The following is a 17,366-nucleotide window of genomic DNA, read 5'->3' as shown; positions in this document are numbered from 1 at the left end:
TGCGCCTGCGCGCACTGTTGCGCCCTCCCGCGAGCGGAAGGCGTGTGCTGGGTTCCGGAGCGGTGTCCGCCGGGTGGGGAAAGTGAGCGCTGCTGCTGCACCATGGCGTCGGTCGGGACCCTCGCCTTCGATGAATATGGGCGTCCTTTCCTCATCATCAAGGATCAGGATCGCAAGTCTCGTCTTATGGGGCTCGAGGCCCTCAAGGTAACGGGCCGGCCGCTGGCGGAGGCTGGCGGGGGGGGGGGCGGGGACGGCCGGGGTCCGCGCCTGCGCGCGGCTGGGAGCGGCTCCGCCATGTGCTCCCGGCAGGGTCGGGCCCCGCTGCGCCCCCGGGCCCTGCGCTCCGCTCTCCGAGCTCGGGCGAGGCCGGCGTACGAGCCCGCAGTCCCCGTGTGGGGGCCGGGAGGAGCCGCGCGCGCCCTCCTGCGTTGGGGGCGCAGTTGGGTGTTTGGGCGGTGCGCCCGCCCCCGAGCGCTTCTGCAGCCCCTGCTCGTCGGCCCCGGGTTCGCGGGGCACCTGGCCAGGGACGAGCACGGCCCCAGAGAACCAGGCCCCGTGTCCCTGTCGCTCCCTAGAGGCTGTCCGTCTCCCAGCGCCTTTCTGCACGGCCTGATGCTGGGCGTGGTGTCGTTGAAAGCGCTAAACGTGTGCCCTTAGAGAAGAGAGTCCCCCGCCAGAGGGAAGGCGGACACGCAGAACCGTGACGCGGGTCCGCCCGGCGGCGTGCGGCTGCAGCCCCCCGTCGGGTGGGACCAACGGTGGGGCGTGGCTTTGGATCCGGCGTGGGGTCCCTGCTTCGAGCGTGCCGCGGGCCGCCTGTGGGGGCGGGGCCGGCAAAGGCAGGCAGCTGGGCGCGGAGGCGCCTGGCAGGCTCGTTGTCGGGGAGGGAGCGCGCAGCCTGCCTCAAGCCCTGCCGCTGCCCGCAGGTGGAAGTTGTGGAACGCCTGGCGGTCGGGGTGTTGGCCCCGGAGGAGGTGTAGGGCACAGCTGTGCGAGCAGGTGGGGTCTGGTGGGCCACAGGGGCAAGGGCGCAGTCCCGCTGAGAGGGTCATCTGGACACGTTAACAGAAGGGGGGGGCAGGGGGAGGGGTGAGGACGGGCCCTCTCTGGGGCTTGTATCTTAAACGAGCCAAGACCCGGTGCAGCCCCCTCGCTGTTGGCCTGAGGACCAGCCGCACCGCGTCCCTGAAGCTCCTTTCTCGGGGTGGGGGGGCGGTGCACGCACCTGTCGGGCTGAGGTGGAGGGTCACGGCGGTGACCTCGGAGGGGCCGCGCTTCAGAGGTGGGGCGCTTCTCTAGGGCAGTCAGCGGGAGGACCGCGTGGCATCGTGGTGTGTACGGCTGCTCCTGCGCCAGCTGTACCGTTACCTACTAACGTGCGCTATACTCCTGTCACCCTCGTGCTGAGACGGGTATTCTCTTACATAGTCGGAAACTGGCCCTGAGGTTAAGAATCTGCTTGAGGGTTCGTAGTTCATGGAGACTGGGGCCTTGATTGCAGCCCGCCTCTGGCGGACTCCAAAGCAGTGGTCTAGAGCCAGAGTTCTCAGCATTGGCACTGTTACTGTTTGGGGGCCCAGTCATTGTGCGGATCGCTGCGCAGTGTCCGGGCCTCTACCCACTCCATGCGTGCTAAGAGCAGCCCCGGCCCATTTGTTAGAACCAAAGACAGCTGTGCACATTGCCGGCTACCTCCTGAGGGACAAAATCGTCCATGGTTAGGAACTGCTGATCTGTGGTGATTATCCTTTAAAAAGTCCGTTACGCAGACAAATCCATCAATGTGTAATTTAATGGTTACCACCATTTTCATGGATCCAGGAAGTTTGTGTCTTTCCTTACCTGCCAGATGGAGTGCTGAGGAGGGCTTCACAGAACATGTGTGTTTGAACTGCTTTGAAAATTGGTCAGGGTTTTGATGAGTGGAGAGCCTCCTGTGGACCTTACTACAGGGATGGGAGACCATACTTGGGGAACAAGCATGGCCCATCAGCAGTGGGAAGGAACTAGCTCTCAGATTGTGGAGGGCATTGAAGAAGACGCCTAAGCCTTCAGACTTCAGTGTTGAGGCGCTAGGGAGTCCCTGAAGCTTTGCCGACTGGCAGGTAACACGTTTGAGGAAGATGGATGAGGTAGCTGGATGTCAAGTGAATCTAAACAGTAGGAAGTGAGATCAGAGACCCTGGATCTCTGTAGGGCGCTGTGGGTCCAGGTCAGGTTGGCGACAGCAAGACTAGGAGCAAAGGAAACGTGTGGAGGGATGAGCCTGATTCTATGTGCAAACAGGAGAGGATGCTTGCAAGAGTCTGTTACTGTACTGATACCCTTCGTACGTGACACGCAAGGATGACTTTCACATACAGGTCGTGTATTGGCTGGACCGGGTCAGAGAGGGGTACGTCTCTGCAGTGCAACTTAGCCGGATAGTTCAGGTTGCTATATACGCACATCAGACTCATCACATAAAGTTAGCATTGCTGAGTGGTCTTGCAAGGCCTGTCGGCTTAGACTGCCTGTGCTCTCAGCTGTAAAATGGGGGCGGGTAAGGGAATCTGCCTCTTAGAAGTGCTGAGTTAAAGTACTAGGTTCTGGTTCTTTTACGAAAGAATGGTCTAGTAAAGATGTAGTTGTGAAGGTTACCACACTTCTTTAGACTAGTGTGTTGCCTCTTAGATGTAGAAGCTTCTAGAGAAGGCAAAGTATATGATTAAATTTTATAACAATCAGATGCTTTTAATTATTAAAATTCCACGTAAGTTGAACATTTGTTTTTTTGTTCGTTTCATTTTTTAGTCTCATATCATGGCAGCAAAAGCTGTAGCAAATACAATGAGAACATCACTTGGACCAAATGGTAAGAGGCTAACATTGTGTGTTTTGATGAATGTTAATCAATTATAGATAGTAGATACAACCCTTTTTTTTAAAGTTGGAATGTGGAGCAGGAGGCATACTAGGCCCCCAACACTAACAAACTTGTATTATGTATTCCAAGCTTTTGACATGTTTATGATCATAAGTTTTAGGTCAGGGTTTTTTCCTCCCTCTTCACGTCATTTCATGAGCATTTTGCAAATCATAGTAGTCCTTTTTTATGATTAATACTACACTTAGTGATGTTCCTTTTGTTCCCCCATTTCTCTGGCTTTCACCCTTCAGATTGCTTCTGGTGTCTTGCTTTGTAGTCACCAAACTAAAAGAGTGCACGTGGGTACTCTTCTGTATGAGTTCTGAAAATAAGAAGTAGCTCAATGGGTCTTTTTTTTTTTTTTTTTTAGTTCTTGGTACAGATTTTATTTTTGTTCTTTTGCTTAATGTCGTGGTAAACATTGGCATCTTTTTAGGACTTGATAAAATGATGGTGGACAAGGATGGCGATGTGACAGTAACGAATGACGGTGCCACCATTCTAAGCATGATGGACGTCGATCACCAGATTGCCAAGCTGATGGTTGAACTTTCCAAATCACAGGATGATGAAATTGGAGATGGGACCACAGGGGTGGTTGGTAAGAAAGCAAAATAGGCTGATACCTTGTTTCAAAGGTGTTAGTTAAAAATCACACACACACCAAGAATGTTGACTCTGCCAAGAATGTTTACTCTGAATCTGGTCATAGGGATCCCTGGATGGCTCAACGGTTTAGTGTCTGCCTTCGGCCCAGGGCATAATCCTGGAATCCCGGGATCAAGTCCCACATTAGGCCCCCTGCGTGGAGCCTGCTTCTCCCTCTGCCTGTGTCTCTGCCTCTCTCTCTGTGTCTCTCTCTCCACCCCACCCCCCCCCCCCCGTCTCTCATGAATAAATAAAATCTTTTTTTTAAAAATCCAGTCATGAGGAGACCAGTCATGCAAATCCAAGCTGAATGCTCAATACAAGGCCCAAAAGTCCTTCTGGAAGAACAAGAAGGATTTGAGGGAGAGTTCAACAACTATTCTAAATCAATCAAACAACTAAATCTAAATCAAAGAAGCGAAAGAAAAATGGCACCCAGCTATAATGCGTGACACTTGATTTAATGTGGGTGTTTTTTGTTTTTTTAACTGTAAGGGATGTTTGGGATACATGGGAGGATATTTGGATTATCCATTACAGAGTAGTGCCCTAACAGTTTCCTGAGCATGACAGTTATATTATAATGCTGTAGGAGAATGCCGTTGTATTTAGGAGCCATATGCCAAGGTACTTAGGGGTGATGTATCAGGATTTCTGCAACTGATTCTCATGTAGTTGAATAGAATACATGTGTGCATTTGTAGATAAAACCAATGTGGCAAAATGGTGTTAGTAAATAAACTCTTCATTTTACTATTGCATTTTTTCTGAAGGTCGGAAATATTTAAGTTGAAGGTAGAAGGCTTTAATGTTCTCTTTTCTGCAGATGAGATTTGAATTCTTTTTTATTCAACAATTACTGGGTACCAAGCACTGTTGTGGATGTGCTTGGAGTATAGCAATATTAAAGCAAACAGTAGTGTTCCTCTTTATGGGTCTAAAACTTCAGAGGAAGGAAGATGGTGGGGAAGATAAATCATAAATACATTCTTGAATCCTTTACCACCAACATAAATTTGAATAGAAATCCCTGGCCTGGGAGGAGCACTTGACTGGCTCACTTCATAGAGCGTGTGACTCTTGACCTTGAGGTTGTAAATTCGAGACCCATGTCGGATGTAGATTCCTTAACAAAAAAAGAAAACTCTTGACCTGGGAGACACATGAAGTTTTTGCCCTTAGAAAAATGTTTTTGGGTTATATTCCTCGGTTACATTCTGTCCATCACTGAGAGCTAAACACCATTTATAAGGGGTGAGGTATTTGATCTTTGCTAAAAGCAGAACTAGAGGCTCTCTTTTAAGAAATCACTCAGCCTCCAAGATACTTTTACCTTTGTTCAGAACCTTCATCTTTCTAGGGTAGCCTCTAATTTGTATTGATCACATAAGCTTTAGCATTCTCCTGATATCTGCTCCTGCACTCTCCTGTCTGCAGTTCTGGCTGGTGCCCTGCTGGAGGAAGCCGAGCAGCTGCTAGACCGAGGCATTCACCCGATCAGGATCGCCGACGGCTACGAACAGGCCGCCCGCATCGCTATTGAGCACCTGGACAAGATCAGCGATAGTGTCCTTGTTGACATAAAGGACACTGAGCCCCTGATTCAGACTGCAAAGACCACACTGGGCTCCAAAGTGTACGTGGACAGTAGAGTGCCACTGTTAGCACTTGTAGAGGAAGCAGAACATGTGTGCCTGTTACTAACGGCATCCTTTCAGAGGGCCGCTGGGAGCCTCCTACTGGCTCTGTGCACTGCTTTTTGGTTTGCTTTGTTTTTAATACAGGTCTAGCTACATGTGTCTGTTTTAGTTGGAAACTGAAGTTCTAGGTTTGGGTATTATATCCTCACCACAGTATATGTAAGAGATACAGTTCTTTCATTTAACAGGTTAGGTGGTGTTAGAAATCAAGCAGAAAATGGTCCTACTTGAGGAATGTTAACTTTCAACACACTTCTTACCGTTTCTTTGCTGGGAAGCCATTTGGGGTTAGGGGTTCCACTTTCCACTTATTGAACAAGCAAGTTACTAGTCCAGAATTTTAATTTAGTAAGAAGGGACAGTCCTCAAATTGACTTATATTGGGTGTTTTCAGCATTTGCATAATGCCTGCTATTTATCAGGCCTGCTGCCTGTCTTGAGAGCACAAAGATGCAGTTCCTGTCCCCTGGAGACTCAAAGCAGCCTCCACCAAGAGACACACTTATTTGAACAATAATAGAGATTTACTGGTTCTTGCTGTGATGTAACATAAAAATCAAACCTGAGGTGCTTTTATTACACTGATTATTTTGAATCAAGATCAGTGTAAGAAATGTCTTAATTTTTAATTTGTATGTGTGGTAGTTTTAGCAAAAAGAAAGACATAGTCTTGACTCAGATGTCAGGAGGAATGCAACAAAAATTGTTGCTCCCTTTCCCCCAAGGAGAGACCTCTACCGCAGTGCTGTACTCGAGTGTGCTGGGTGCCTCCTGTTGTACAGGTGCTGAGATTAGCTGTCTAGAGGAATGGCCTCTCACAAGTAGAGTGCTGTTCTCCTGGAAGGAAACTGTTACCCTTGGGTGAAATGACAACAACAAATCTCATGTTATTAGAGCTCTATAAATTGACCTTGCTTTCTTTGCAGGTCTTTATAAAATCCAAGGACGCATAGGTCTTTACTACAAAAAAATGTTTGGAACAACTAATATATGGCCAAATATATTCGGCATAAAACAAAATACCATAAATCCCTTAGTTAGGATTTAATAACACTTTTAGAGTGTCGTGGTTATCTTTTCTCTAAACTGACTCGGGATTTCAGGCATTGTGTTTGAAGTACTAAATTTCCCTGCAGTTTTTCCAGAACCAAAGTAATTTTATTGAGCAATCTGTTCAAATGTTTCTAAGGTTTCAAAAAAAAATGCCACCGCTCCCTCCTCCCCAATCTGTAACTGATGTTGATGGAAGTTCTTGAAAAGGTGCAGCCCTGTCAAGGCTTCTTGCTTCTAAGTGCTGCACCTCATTTAAACAAGATGTGATTTTTTTTACTCCATCCCCAGTACAGTTCTCTTTTGGGTCCATGGATCCCAAATTAAGAAGTCCTGCCCCAGACTGCTGAAAGTGCAAGTTCTGGTGGCATTGCTCTCTGCACACTGAGCAACCTTAACTTTATGAAGTATCTGAGTTACCACGTCCTATTACATGCCCTGCTTTGGTTACAGCAGTCGTCAAGGAATGTGAAAGGTTTGTTCTGTTTTCACCAGGGTTAACAGTTGTCACCGGCAGATGGCTGAGATCGCCGTGAATGCAGTCCTCACCGTAGCCGACATGCAGCGTAGAGACGTTGACTTTGAGCTAATCAAAGTGGAAGGCAAAGTGGGCGGGAGGCTGGAAGACACTAAACTCATTAAGGGTGTAATTGTGGACAAGGATTTCAGTCATCCACAGATGCCAAAAGTAAGTCTGTGCCTTTCAACCTCAAACTGTTTTTTCATTCTTAAATTCACCAACTTAAGGGTTTTCTTTCTCCCCACAGCAAGTAGAAAATGCTAAGATTGCAATCCTCACATGTCCGTTTGAACCACCAAAACCAAAGACCAAGCATAAGCTGGATGTGACCTCAGTAGAAGATTATAAAGCTCTTCAGAAATACGAAAAAGAGAAGTTTGAAGAAATGATTCAACAAGTAAGTCTTACTGTAGCTCTTAGTAAAATTTAGGCTCTCAAGGGATACAGTTAGCTGTAGATCTGTGGATGATAAATAACACATGGTGCTACCTAAATTGTCTCAGTACTTCGTTATGTGACTACAGAAAACGTGTTAACAAAAAAAAAAAAAGAAAACGTGTTAACAGTATGAGCTGCCTTATTTCACTTTTGAGTTATAAAAGTAATGTTGACAAGAAATCAAAGAGCACAGAAAGGCTTAAGGAGGAAAGAAATCTGATTTTGTCTTAAAATGGTAATGCGCACAGTGCCTAAAAGAGTGGACTGGTTACTTTATGCTGTGCTTTTGATTTTACAACACTTGTTTTCCTGGACCCCTCTAAGCTAGTATGCTCAGGGTTTGGACTGACTTCAACATAGCTTTAGCACTAGCACGTGTTCCAGACATCTAAATACAACCTGTAGGGAAAAGAGTTACTGAATAACAAGAATTTATTTTTTTCTGAATAGCAAGAATTTATTTTTTCTGAATAACAAGAATTAAACTAGAATGCGATTATAGTAATTCTAGTTCATTGCTCTTACAAAAGTATTATAAACACCTGTCCCGTCTCTGGCTGTTAATATTTTGTGCATGCATACCCTGACAGTGGCTCCTCTTTGGAACTCTGCCCTTGGGAATTTACAGCATCAGTACTCCATGAACATGGGTATCAATTAAAATATAACTTACCTTAAAACATAACAGACTAGAAACTGTCTTGATGTCTGTCTTCCCAGGAGTAGTTGTATTCATTTACTCCTACACGATCTCTATCTACCTACCATATATCAGGCACTCTCATAAGTACCTGAGACACAGCAGGGAATAAAGCAGAGCTCTTGATCTTGAGGCACAGAATAAGGAGAAAGTGGGTGGGGCTCTATTCAGGACAGTGGTTGAAGAAAGCCTCTCTAGTAAAGTCTTTTTAAAAAGGAAAAGAAGGCCTCTCTAAGGCAGTGACGTGTGGCCAGAGACTTAAGTGAGAGAGCTGTGTATCTGTGAAGAGCATTCCAGGCTGAGGTAAGGTGGCCATGGGCAGTATATGCAAAGGTCCTGAAGCAACACATGGTTGGCATGTGCAGGGAATAGCAAGAATGAGAGCCTGGAGTGTGCTGGCAGGAGTTTGTAAATAAAAACCCATTATCTGGGCTACAAGGCTGCCGTGGAAATGCCAGCCGAGGTGCACTGGGCCAGAAGATGGCAGGAACTAACAGGCCAAAGGAGTTGGATGGATCGTGTTGTGTTGGTGGATGTACCGGGTCCTGGGAACAATGGGACTAGATGCTAACATTCTAAATGAGAATGGCCAAAAAAAAAAAAAGAATGACCCAAAGAGGAATGTTGACAGTAGCTGTGAGGACCGAGAAGGACCCCTCTTATTTTGAGCACATGGGAAGGAAAAACTAACCATTTGAGGAGAGAGAACTGAGGCAAGTTGGTTTCAGGGGACATGCTGTTCACAGCAGGAATGTGCCAGAAGCAGTGCCAGAATGAGTGGGCTGCTCACAGACTGAGTTCAGAGAGCCAGTATGGAAGACTGAAGAGGCCTGGGTGCAGACAGTGGAGAAATGGACGTGGGGTGTGACCCGGCTACCACAGGCGACCGCCGAGGGCAAGATGCACAGACAATTTGGGTCATGGTTGCCTTCCCAGGACAGGTGGCTGAGCCATTTGCAGGGGTGAGCGGCAGGATCGGCTCTGGGGGCCTCGCCTGTTAATCCACAGAGCTCACTCAGGAGAGTAAACCACGTTGAGAGACATGTGTATCAAAGCTGCTGCTTCTGTTAAACACATGAATGAAATTGTCTCAAGGGTATTTGTGGTGAGACCCAGCTGTCACCCTGGGACCCGGTGTATGCTAAGCCTTGTTGACACGTCTTTGTTTTTATTTCACTGTAACCACAGGGTTCAGTGTGAATTACTGACTCTTATAACTTAGTTTACAAACTGAGGTGTTCTAGGGGCGCCTGGGGGGCTCAGTTGAGTATCCATCTTGATTTGGGTTCAGGTCTTGATGTCGGGGTCGTGTCGGTCTCTGCACTTGGCTCTGAGTCCACTTGAGGTCTCTCTCCTCCCCTCCTGTGCTTGTGCCTACATGCTCTTTCTGTCTCTCAATTCTTTAAAAAAAATTTTCAGGTGATTCCCATTGGTGCCTGTTCATTATTTGGAATTTGGGCCTGACAGAAAGTAGACCCTTGGGTGTTTCCTCTTTTCTGTTTTAACGCGCCCCCTTAAACACCCCACTGTGCATCCCATCTTCCGAGCACAGGGGACACTTTTATTAACATGATTGGCGTTTTTCTCCCCAGATTAAAGAAACGGGGGCTAACCTAGCTATTTGCCAATGGGGCTTCGACGATGAAGCAAATCATTTACTTCTTCAGAATAACCTGCCTGCAGTTCGCTGGGTAGGAGGACCTGAAATAGAGGTAGGAAGCTCCGTGTGAAGAGCGCTCTGAACGCAGAAGCTGAGCCTACGATGCCTGTGCATATGGGGGGCGGTAGGGCTGCTGTGATAGCACTCACCTTCAGTAACCTCGTTGTGCCCAGGCTCCATAGACTAGAGGAAGAGGAGTGGGGAGACAGAAAAGTGCTGAAATCTTTATTTGTAAAAATTTATTTTTTTTCTAACAAAAGTGCAGTGTATTTCAGGTGTTCCAGGGTACTTAGAAGTGCTTTCCCACTTGGCTCTCTGAGGCAGGAAGACCTGTCTTGCCCACTTCTGTGTCAGCCACATGCTGGCAATTGTCCCAGGTGTGGTCATGTCCAGACATACACGGCCCCTGGTCCTTACTGCCACCAAGGTTCGGTGAGAGGCCGCTGCACACGGCTCAGTCCAGTCGGTAGAGGCAGTTAAGAGCCATGGGGAGTGTTGCAGGGTAATGGGGCCAGACCCAACACCACCTCTCCAGAAGCATGCTGATTGGACATGGCTTTGGGGTTGACCTTGCCATTTGGGGCTGGTGTGGGTTAGCACTTGCATGCAGCAGGTGGTCCTAGGTGGAGCTTAGCTCATCTGCAGTCTAAAGTAGAAAGATTGGGGTTCACCAGTGTCCTCTTCCCTTTTCCACCTAACCCATCCCACCTAGCTGATCGCCATCGCGACGGGAGGACGGATCGTCCCACGGTTCTCAGAACTCACTTCTGAGAAGCTGGGCTTTGCTGGGCTCGTAAAAGAGATCTCCTTTGGGACAACTAAGGACAAAATGCTGGTCATTGAGCAATGTAAGAACTCCAGGGCTGTGACCGTTTTCATCAGAGGAGGAAATAAGATGGTGAGAATCTGCTTCTTTGTCCAGTATTTGTTCTGCTCTTGGTATCTGATTTGCTTTGCCCATAACATATTTAACTGAGATATACTTGCTGGGTGTGTTTGGGGGTTTTTGGGTTGTTGTCCCCCCCCCCCCAAACTCTGTTGTAAAATTACCAAAGACCACAACCTAATATTAATTCTGCAAGGCACCCTGGCCTCTGAGTCGCTTTGGTGAAAGTTAGGGCCTAAGGACATAACCGCTGGTAACCTCTTCCTTGTTGGAGAATGGATACTTAGTGCATCCTGCTCTGTTACACTCTGAGGTTCTTGGTCGGCTTCGGGTTTGTTGGCCCCTTCCCTTGGTTGTGTGTCACACCCAGAATGAGTCCCTGGCTGCCTCTGCCTGGTTTTAACTACAGAGAAAAGGGGGGTGGTAAAGATAAAAACCACCTGGTAATGAATGTTCTGGCCTGTTATTTCCATTTGTTCTTAACCAGCACAGTTTTAATTGGGGCAGGGGTGGGGGTAGGAGTATTTGACTCTAAAACAAATAGATTGTGATAACAGTAATTTAGGCAAAGCTGTCTTCCCTTAGATCATCGAGGAAGCAAAGCGATCCCTTCACGATGCCCTGTGCGTCATCCGGAACCTCATCCGTGATAACCGTGTGGTGTATGGCGGAGGCGCTGCTGAGATAGCTTGTGCCTTGGCAGTTAGCCAAGAGGCGGACAAGGTAAGGCCTGTGGGGGCTCATGACAGACTAAGGCATTTCTGGACCGGGGTGGGTGAGGCAGTGGTGCTGAGAGCAAAGGTGGGGGAACCTGGACTCACGTAAACAAGGCACCATAGCTGTGGGTGACCAGCGCCTGGTCTGTGGGTCTCACCCACATACTCAGGTACAAGTTACCAAATACTGGCATTCTCGGCCATTGCAGCCTTGACAGTAACTCTGCAGTGTTGTTATGTTGTTTGAAGTTTAAAGTTAATTGAATACGATAACAAAATAGCTGATTTGAGACTTCTCTCACATGTATACCTTTTCCTCACTGTGTGGCAACATTTAAATATTCTGACAGATTAAAAATTAACCTATTCTTAGAATTCTTCATGAATTAGGTTTTCAAAGGATGTGATTTAATTACATTTCCAAGTTTGCTGGCTAATTGTTTTTTGCACAGCACGCTAACCATAACCCTATACCCTTCTAGTGCCCAACCTTGGAGCAGTATGCCATGCGGGCTTTTGCTGATGCCCTGGAGGTCATCCCCATGGCCCTTTCCGAAAACAGTGGCATGAATCCCATCCAGACTATGACCGAGGTCCGAGCCAGACAAGTGAAGGAGATGAACCCTGCTCTTGGGATTGACTGTTTGCACAAGGGTACAAATGGTGAGGCGCTGTCACAACTTGGAGGGCTCTGTTTGGTTCACATTGAGTAATTTCATACTGGCTATACTGTGTAGTGCATTGTGGGAGCATCTCCTGTCTTTTTAAATACGCGCTTAAGATATTCAGATCCTGAATATTAGAATGTTTTATTACCTTAGGAGTTGGCTAGTCTGTTAGTCCTGGCAACATAGCCCCATTTTAATGACTAAACTACAATGTGCTGTTTCATACCAAAGATGGCTTCCATTTTAATCTTTGGTTTTTAGAAAATCATTCCTATCTTTTTTTACACAGATGTCTATCAGGTAGGTTCTGGGCATCATGGGAAGCAGCTCTGAAACGGACTTCTCCCACTCAGCTGCTTCTGGGGTCATGTCCCCGAATCACGGAGTGTTCTCCTCTCTGCTGCGGCCGCTCCCGTAGTTTAAAGGCTGGCCTAGCTGGGGCTTGTTGGACAGTGGTGTGGGTGATCGCTGTACTCGGGTGTGCCCAGAGTTTCACACTTCTCCCCGACCACGGGATCAGGATTTGTGCTTTCGCTTAGAATGGCAGCTGTGCTCTGGGCTTTAGTTCATGGCCAGGGATTTTAATAACCATAGCCACTCTTCATCAGACAAATGTTTAAATTTTTTTTTTTTACTTGAATGCCTGGTTCTACTGAACTTTATAATTTTTAGGCCTTTGGAATTATTTGCATTTCAGGTATAGTCCGGTTTTTTCCCTTATTTTGGCCTTAATGATGTTATTAGTGACTACTTTTTGTGGGTGAGAGGTCTCTGAAGGCCTTTAGCTAGTCGCCCAGCACTTGAGCTTGTCATTGAAGAGGGGTCCCTGCCTCCCACAGCTTTCTGGGCCCTGGGTTCAGTCCTGTTCCTCTGAAATTGTAGCTGGGACTGAGGGATTCTTGTAGATTGGTATTTTTAAGTTTTGGCATGATTGTATACATGAGAGCAAAATTATGAATAATAAATACATTTAGGGTAATCTGTGTTTTCCAGATATGAAGCAGCAACATGTCATAGAAACTCTGATTGGCAAAAAGCAGCAGATCTCTCTTGCGACACAAATGGTTAGAATGATTCTGAAGATTGATGACATCCGAAAGCCTGGGGAATCTGAAGAATAAGGAAAAATGGAGAATAAGATGTAGTAGTAAGACCTACTGCTGTGACTGAATAAAGGGATGTCCTGTGACGCATCTGCAGTTATTTATTACTGTCCTTTTTCAGACACTGTAGATGTGACAGTAAATAAAAATAGCTGTTTGGTAACCATGGTTTTACTTGTTCAGAGATGTTCAGTGGTGGGGGTGCTACCTCAGAAGCTTTTGTATTCATTCCATTAAAGTCATCCCTTTAAACAACTGTTATCTCCTATTCAAGAAACACCGACTGTACCGATCAAATGCCTTAAGGGGTTTGAGTGGATCTTTTTTTTTTTTTTTTAATATGTGGGTACTTTCAACAGCTTAAACATTTGAGTTCTCAAGATTTATTGGATGACTATGGGCTTGATGCTATAACATACTCAAATGCTGCACCTCTGAATAGATGGTTCCTGTGATCGTAGAGACACATCTGAGAAGAGTGTGGGAAGCCACACGAGGTTGCAGGGTGTCCTCAGTGCTGCTAGGGTACAGCCGCATGGGGAGCGTGGACCAGGAGGGCTGAGGCCAGCGTGTATCCTGGCTTCACAGATTCCCCCAGGCCCTCCCCAGACAGCCATCATGCCCAGAGGCCAGGTGGGCTCAGGGCCCAGCTGGGGCCTCCTTCAACGAGATAAAACGAGTGGAGGTTGGAATGGGTTGAGTGGAAGGAAAGGTTTCATCACTGCATGGGTAGACCTGTTTCCTTCCTCAGGTGACGGGCTAACGTGACGCAGCCCTTAGCACAGAGCAGGCCTTGTTCTGAGCCTGAGCTGGACCCTAATGCTGCTCTCACCACCCTGGGAGGAGATGTTCTCTCACAGCTTCCAGGAGAGCCTGTTGTCTGCTGGCTCTGAGCAGCCTCTGAGCAGCAGAGTTGGGTCAAACCCAGGTGGTCTGGCCCCCGGGTCTGCTCATTCCCTACGCTGTTGTGTCCTATGCATGGTTCTCTAGATTCATTTTTCTGGAGAACCGTGATAGAGTTTGAGTGCCTTCAGGGGAGAGAATTTGCTGACAGGACTAGTCCAATGATTATAATTAGGTGAATTGTTGCTGTCCACATCAACCTCTGACCATTCAGAGTTTCGTTCTGTGAACCTGGATGGTAATGAGTCCTGCCAGGGTCCTCATTGCTTCTCTGAACGCACTGGTGGTTTGGTGAAGTGAGGCTCCTGCGGCTTAGCTATTCTGTAGAATGTTGTGGAATAGCCAGTCCAGTTTTGAAAGCTTAAAATTTCCTGAATGCTGGGCTGCCTGGGTGGCTCAGTCAGTAAACTTGTGCCTTCGGCTCAGGTCATGATCCAAGGGTCTTGAGTTCGAGTCCTTTGCCAGGTGCCCTGCTCAGCGGGGACTCTGCTTCTGCCTCTGCCCCTCCCCACCTGCGTGTTCACACGCTCTATCAAAGGAACAGATGAAAAAAACAAACCACATAGAACCTGGTCTGTTTCATTTTCAAATGTATCCTGCACTATTATCACCTGTACTGCTAGGCTTGGCACGGCGTCCAGGTGCGTCGGTTCTAGATCTGGGGTCCAGTCCTACAGACCCTGCTTACAAGGGCTTACTCCAGCCTGCAGACAGCACAGCGGCTTGCTGTGGACCAGTCCTGCCTGAAGGGGTTCAGGACTGCATGAGAAAAGCCACAAAACCACCCGTCTCCCAACATGGGCCTCACGTGTTCCCAGCGGCATTGGGGGTTGAGAGAAACCACGTGGCCCATGAACAGGAAAACTAGAGATGTTTCACAGACTTCTGATTTTGCTTCAGGTAAGGACCTCTCCAAGGCAGCGTGAGCTTTTTTACTCTGGTTACAATTCTCTTGTCAAGTTCTATATACATAGTGCCAAGAACCTTTATTTCAGCACTGTAATGAACATTAGGACACTGGGTAAAAGAAACCAGTCTTCTGTCAGATGGAGAAGCTCTGGAGTCCTCAGTAGCCCAGATTGGGACCCATGACACCAGGAGTGCAGTGTGGGACACGTGTGTTTTGCCTTCAGCTGTTAACTTTCCGCCTGACACCAGCGTTTCTCCTGATGGCCACACAAGTCCCAGAGAGCTTCCTCACAAAGTGCAGGATCAGTCCCTGTGCTTCGACCGACCACCATCTGTGTGGCAAGGGCTGAAGGCACGTGTCCCCGAGGCCAGATTCTCACGCAGGACAGCGGACAGCACTTGCCTGCTAGTTCTCAACTCCTATGCTTGCTGGGTTTATTCCATGTTCCGAAACAGCCTGGCCTTTAGTTATACGCAACCACTGCAGCTGCCTCTGGAGGGGCCAAGAAGCTAGTGTGCTGTGTGCAATGGGTTCTGTATCCTCCGTCCTTCTCTGTTCCCGGTGACCCAGCTCCACTAAAGGACCGGGAGTTGGGCCAGGGCAGGGTGCGGCATGGTAGTAACGAGCTCACCGTAGGCATGGAGAGGTGCTGCTCCACCCTAGGTGCTGCTTGGAGGCGGCCTGCGCGATAGCACACCTAAAGCACCACAAGAGAGTGAAGCGGGGGCCGCCACATGGAGCATCTCCAAGGTCCACCAGCGCAGGAGGAGGTGACCACAGAGTGAAGGTGTGTGAAGCACTTGGTGCTAAGCACTGTTGTATGTGTTTTACACAGATCCTGGCAGCAGTTTCACGTGTGGCCCCAGACTCCTCAGGTCCTGAACCGCCTCGGGTGGCCATGAGGTCCCCAGCACTTTTATACGAACGAAGAGCTTATTTGCCTTTCCCAGCGTTGCCCGCGCTCCTTCAGCAGCACCCAAGGAGCAGCAGCCGCTTTGCCAGAAGGCGGGCATCGCGAAGCAGCGCAAACACACAATCCTAGCTCCCGGCCTGGGGCAACAGCTTTCTGACGTTCTGTGCCAGAGTGGAAAGCACATCCGTGTGGTCGTGCCAGCCGAACTAACCCTTCTCACAAACACCGTTGGTCCTGGAGAGGATGACCTTTGACCTGGTTACACTTGGATAGATGACATCTTCCCAAGAAGGATGCAGTGAGCCACAAACGTGGATAACTATCTTAGTTCTAGCTCCTTGAACAAAATTACCACAGATGGTGGCTTGAACATTGCCTTCTCACAGTTCTGGGGGCCTGGAGTCCCACATTAAGGGGGGAGTCTTGGGGAAGAGTTCCACCCTCGTGAAAATAGAGACAGGAAGAGAGCCCTTGCCCTCCCCCTGCCCTGGCTGGTGCTGTGAGGCGGAGCCCAGAGCCCTGCTGCCAGGAGAGGGCGCAGAAGGGCAGGGCCCTGAACCACTCTTGGAGCTAATTAGGAGTGTTGTCGGGGAGATGTCCCCGTTAGTCTCTCAGCCACTGTGCACTGGGGTATCTGCAGCCCAAACACCAGACTTCTGATGGACCCAAACCAGACTTCTCCCTACAGCCCGGCCTCTCCATCCCGGATAACCCCTGAGCAGGCCTCAGATGGCTCGCTGTGCCCTCCCTCTTCCCCTCCTTCCTCTCCGGCTCCCTGCCCCAGTGAGGCCCACATCACTGCTCCCTGTCTCCAGGGGGGCCCGTCTCATCACCCGTCTGTCCTCACAGGAAAGAATGAAGACTGTAAGTCCCGTGGACACCCTGCAAACCCAGCCACGGAAGAACGGGTGGGTGTGGATCCCTGAAGCTGCAGGGACCCTTCTTGTCCCTGTCTTCAGGGCAGATGTGCCATGGGTCTCCCTCCCGGAGCCCCAGGACTGATTGGAAGTAGTTCCAGGTGGGCCGTGGCACCCACCCTGGGGTAGGAAGCACCCCCCCAACCTCCTTGCGGTCCCACCGACGGGGGCAGGGGGCACACGGGGCCCAGGCCTGGGCAGCCGGGGAAGCAAGCTGCCCTTTCCAGATCGGCAGACCTGGGGCCAGTGGGAGTGACCGCTGCCAGCCTCGGCTTGCAGTTTGCAGTGAGGATCCTCGGGGCTCGCCTGAGCAAGACCACCTGCAGGCCTGTCACAGGGTAGTGAGCAGGGCGCGGCTGGAAGGAAGAGCCTTTCCTGCACAGGCCGGCCCTGCCCCATACAGCTCCCACGGGCCTCATGTGGCCGCTGAGCACGGCTGTGGCTAGGGCTACTGAGGAGCCAAACTGTTCATGGGATTTAATATGAATTAATTAAAATCTAAAAACTGGGGGCGCCTGGGTGGCTCAGTGGCTGAGTGTCTGCCTTTGGCTCAGGTCATGATCCCAGGGTCCTGGGATCGAGTCCCAGGGGCTCCCCACAGGGAACCTGCTTCTCCCTCTGCCTGTGTCTCTGCCTCTCTCTGTGTCTCTCATGAATAAATAAATAATAAAATTCTAATAAAAAATTAAATGAAAAAATAAAATCTAAAAACTGAACCCCGAC

At 48.9% G+C, this 17,366-nt stretch overlaps 1 protein-coding gene across 1 annotated transcript; it reads left to right on the top strand.

The window, feature by feature from the left end:
• The first annotated feature begins 30 nt into the window (after positions 1 to 30).
• On the top strand, positions 31 to 13,168 carry CCT5 (chaperonin containing TCP1 subunit 5). Its single transcript, XM_055307959.1, has 11 exons — positions 31 to 207; positions 2,797 to 2,857; positions 3,348 to 3,512; positions 4,997 to 5,195; positions 6,805 to 6,997; positions 7,077 to 7,226; positions 9,560 to 9,679; positions 10,340 to 10,525; positions 11,099 to 11,236; positions 11,712 to 11,892; positions 12,891 to 13,168. The coding sequence occupies exons 1-11, from the start codon at positions 103 to 105 to the stop codon at positions 13,016 to 13,018; spliced, it is 1,626 nt and encodes a 541-aa protein (XP_055163934.1). The 5' UTR covers positions 31 to 102; the 3' UTR covers positions 13,019 to 13,168.
• The last annotated feature ends 4,198 nt before the right edge of the window (positions 13,169 to 17,366 follow it).

This window comes from Nyctereutes procyonoides, unplaced genomic scaffold (assembly GCF_905146905.1).
Source record: "Nyctereutes procyonoides isolate TBG_1078 unplaced genomic scaffold, NYPRO_anot_genome, whole genome shotgun sequence".
In the NCBI taxonomy this organism is placed as follows: domain Eukaryota; kingdom Metazoa; phylum Chordata; class Mammalia; order Carnivora; family Canidae; genus Nyctereutes; species Nyctereutes procyonoides.
The sequence above is the reverse complement of the archived record's forward strand: the minus strand, read 5'-3'. Positions and strand labels throughout refer to the sequence as shown.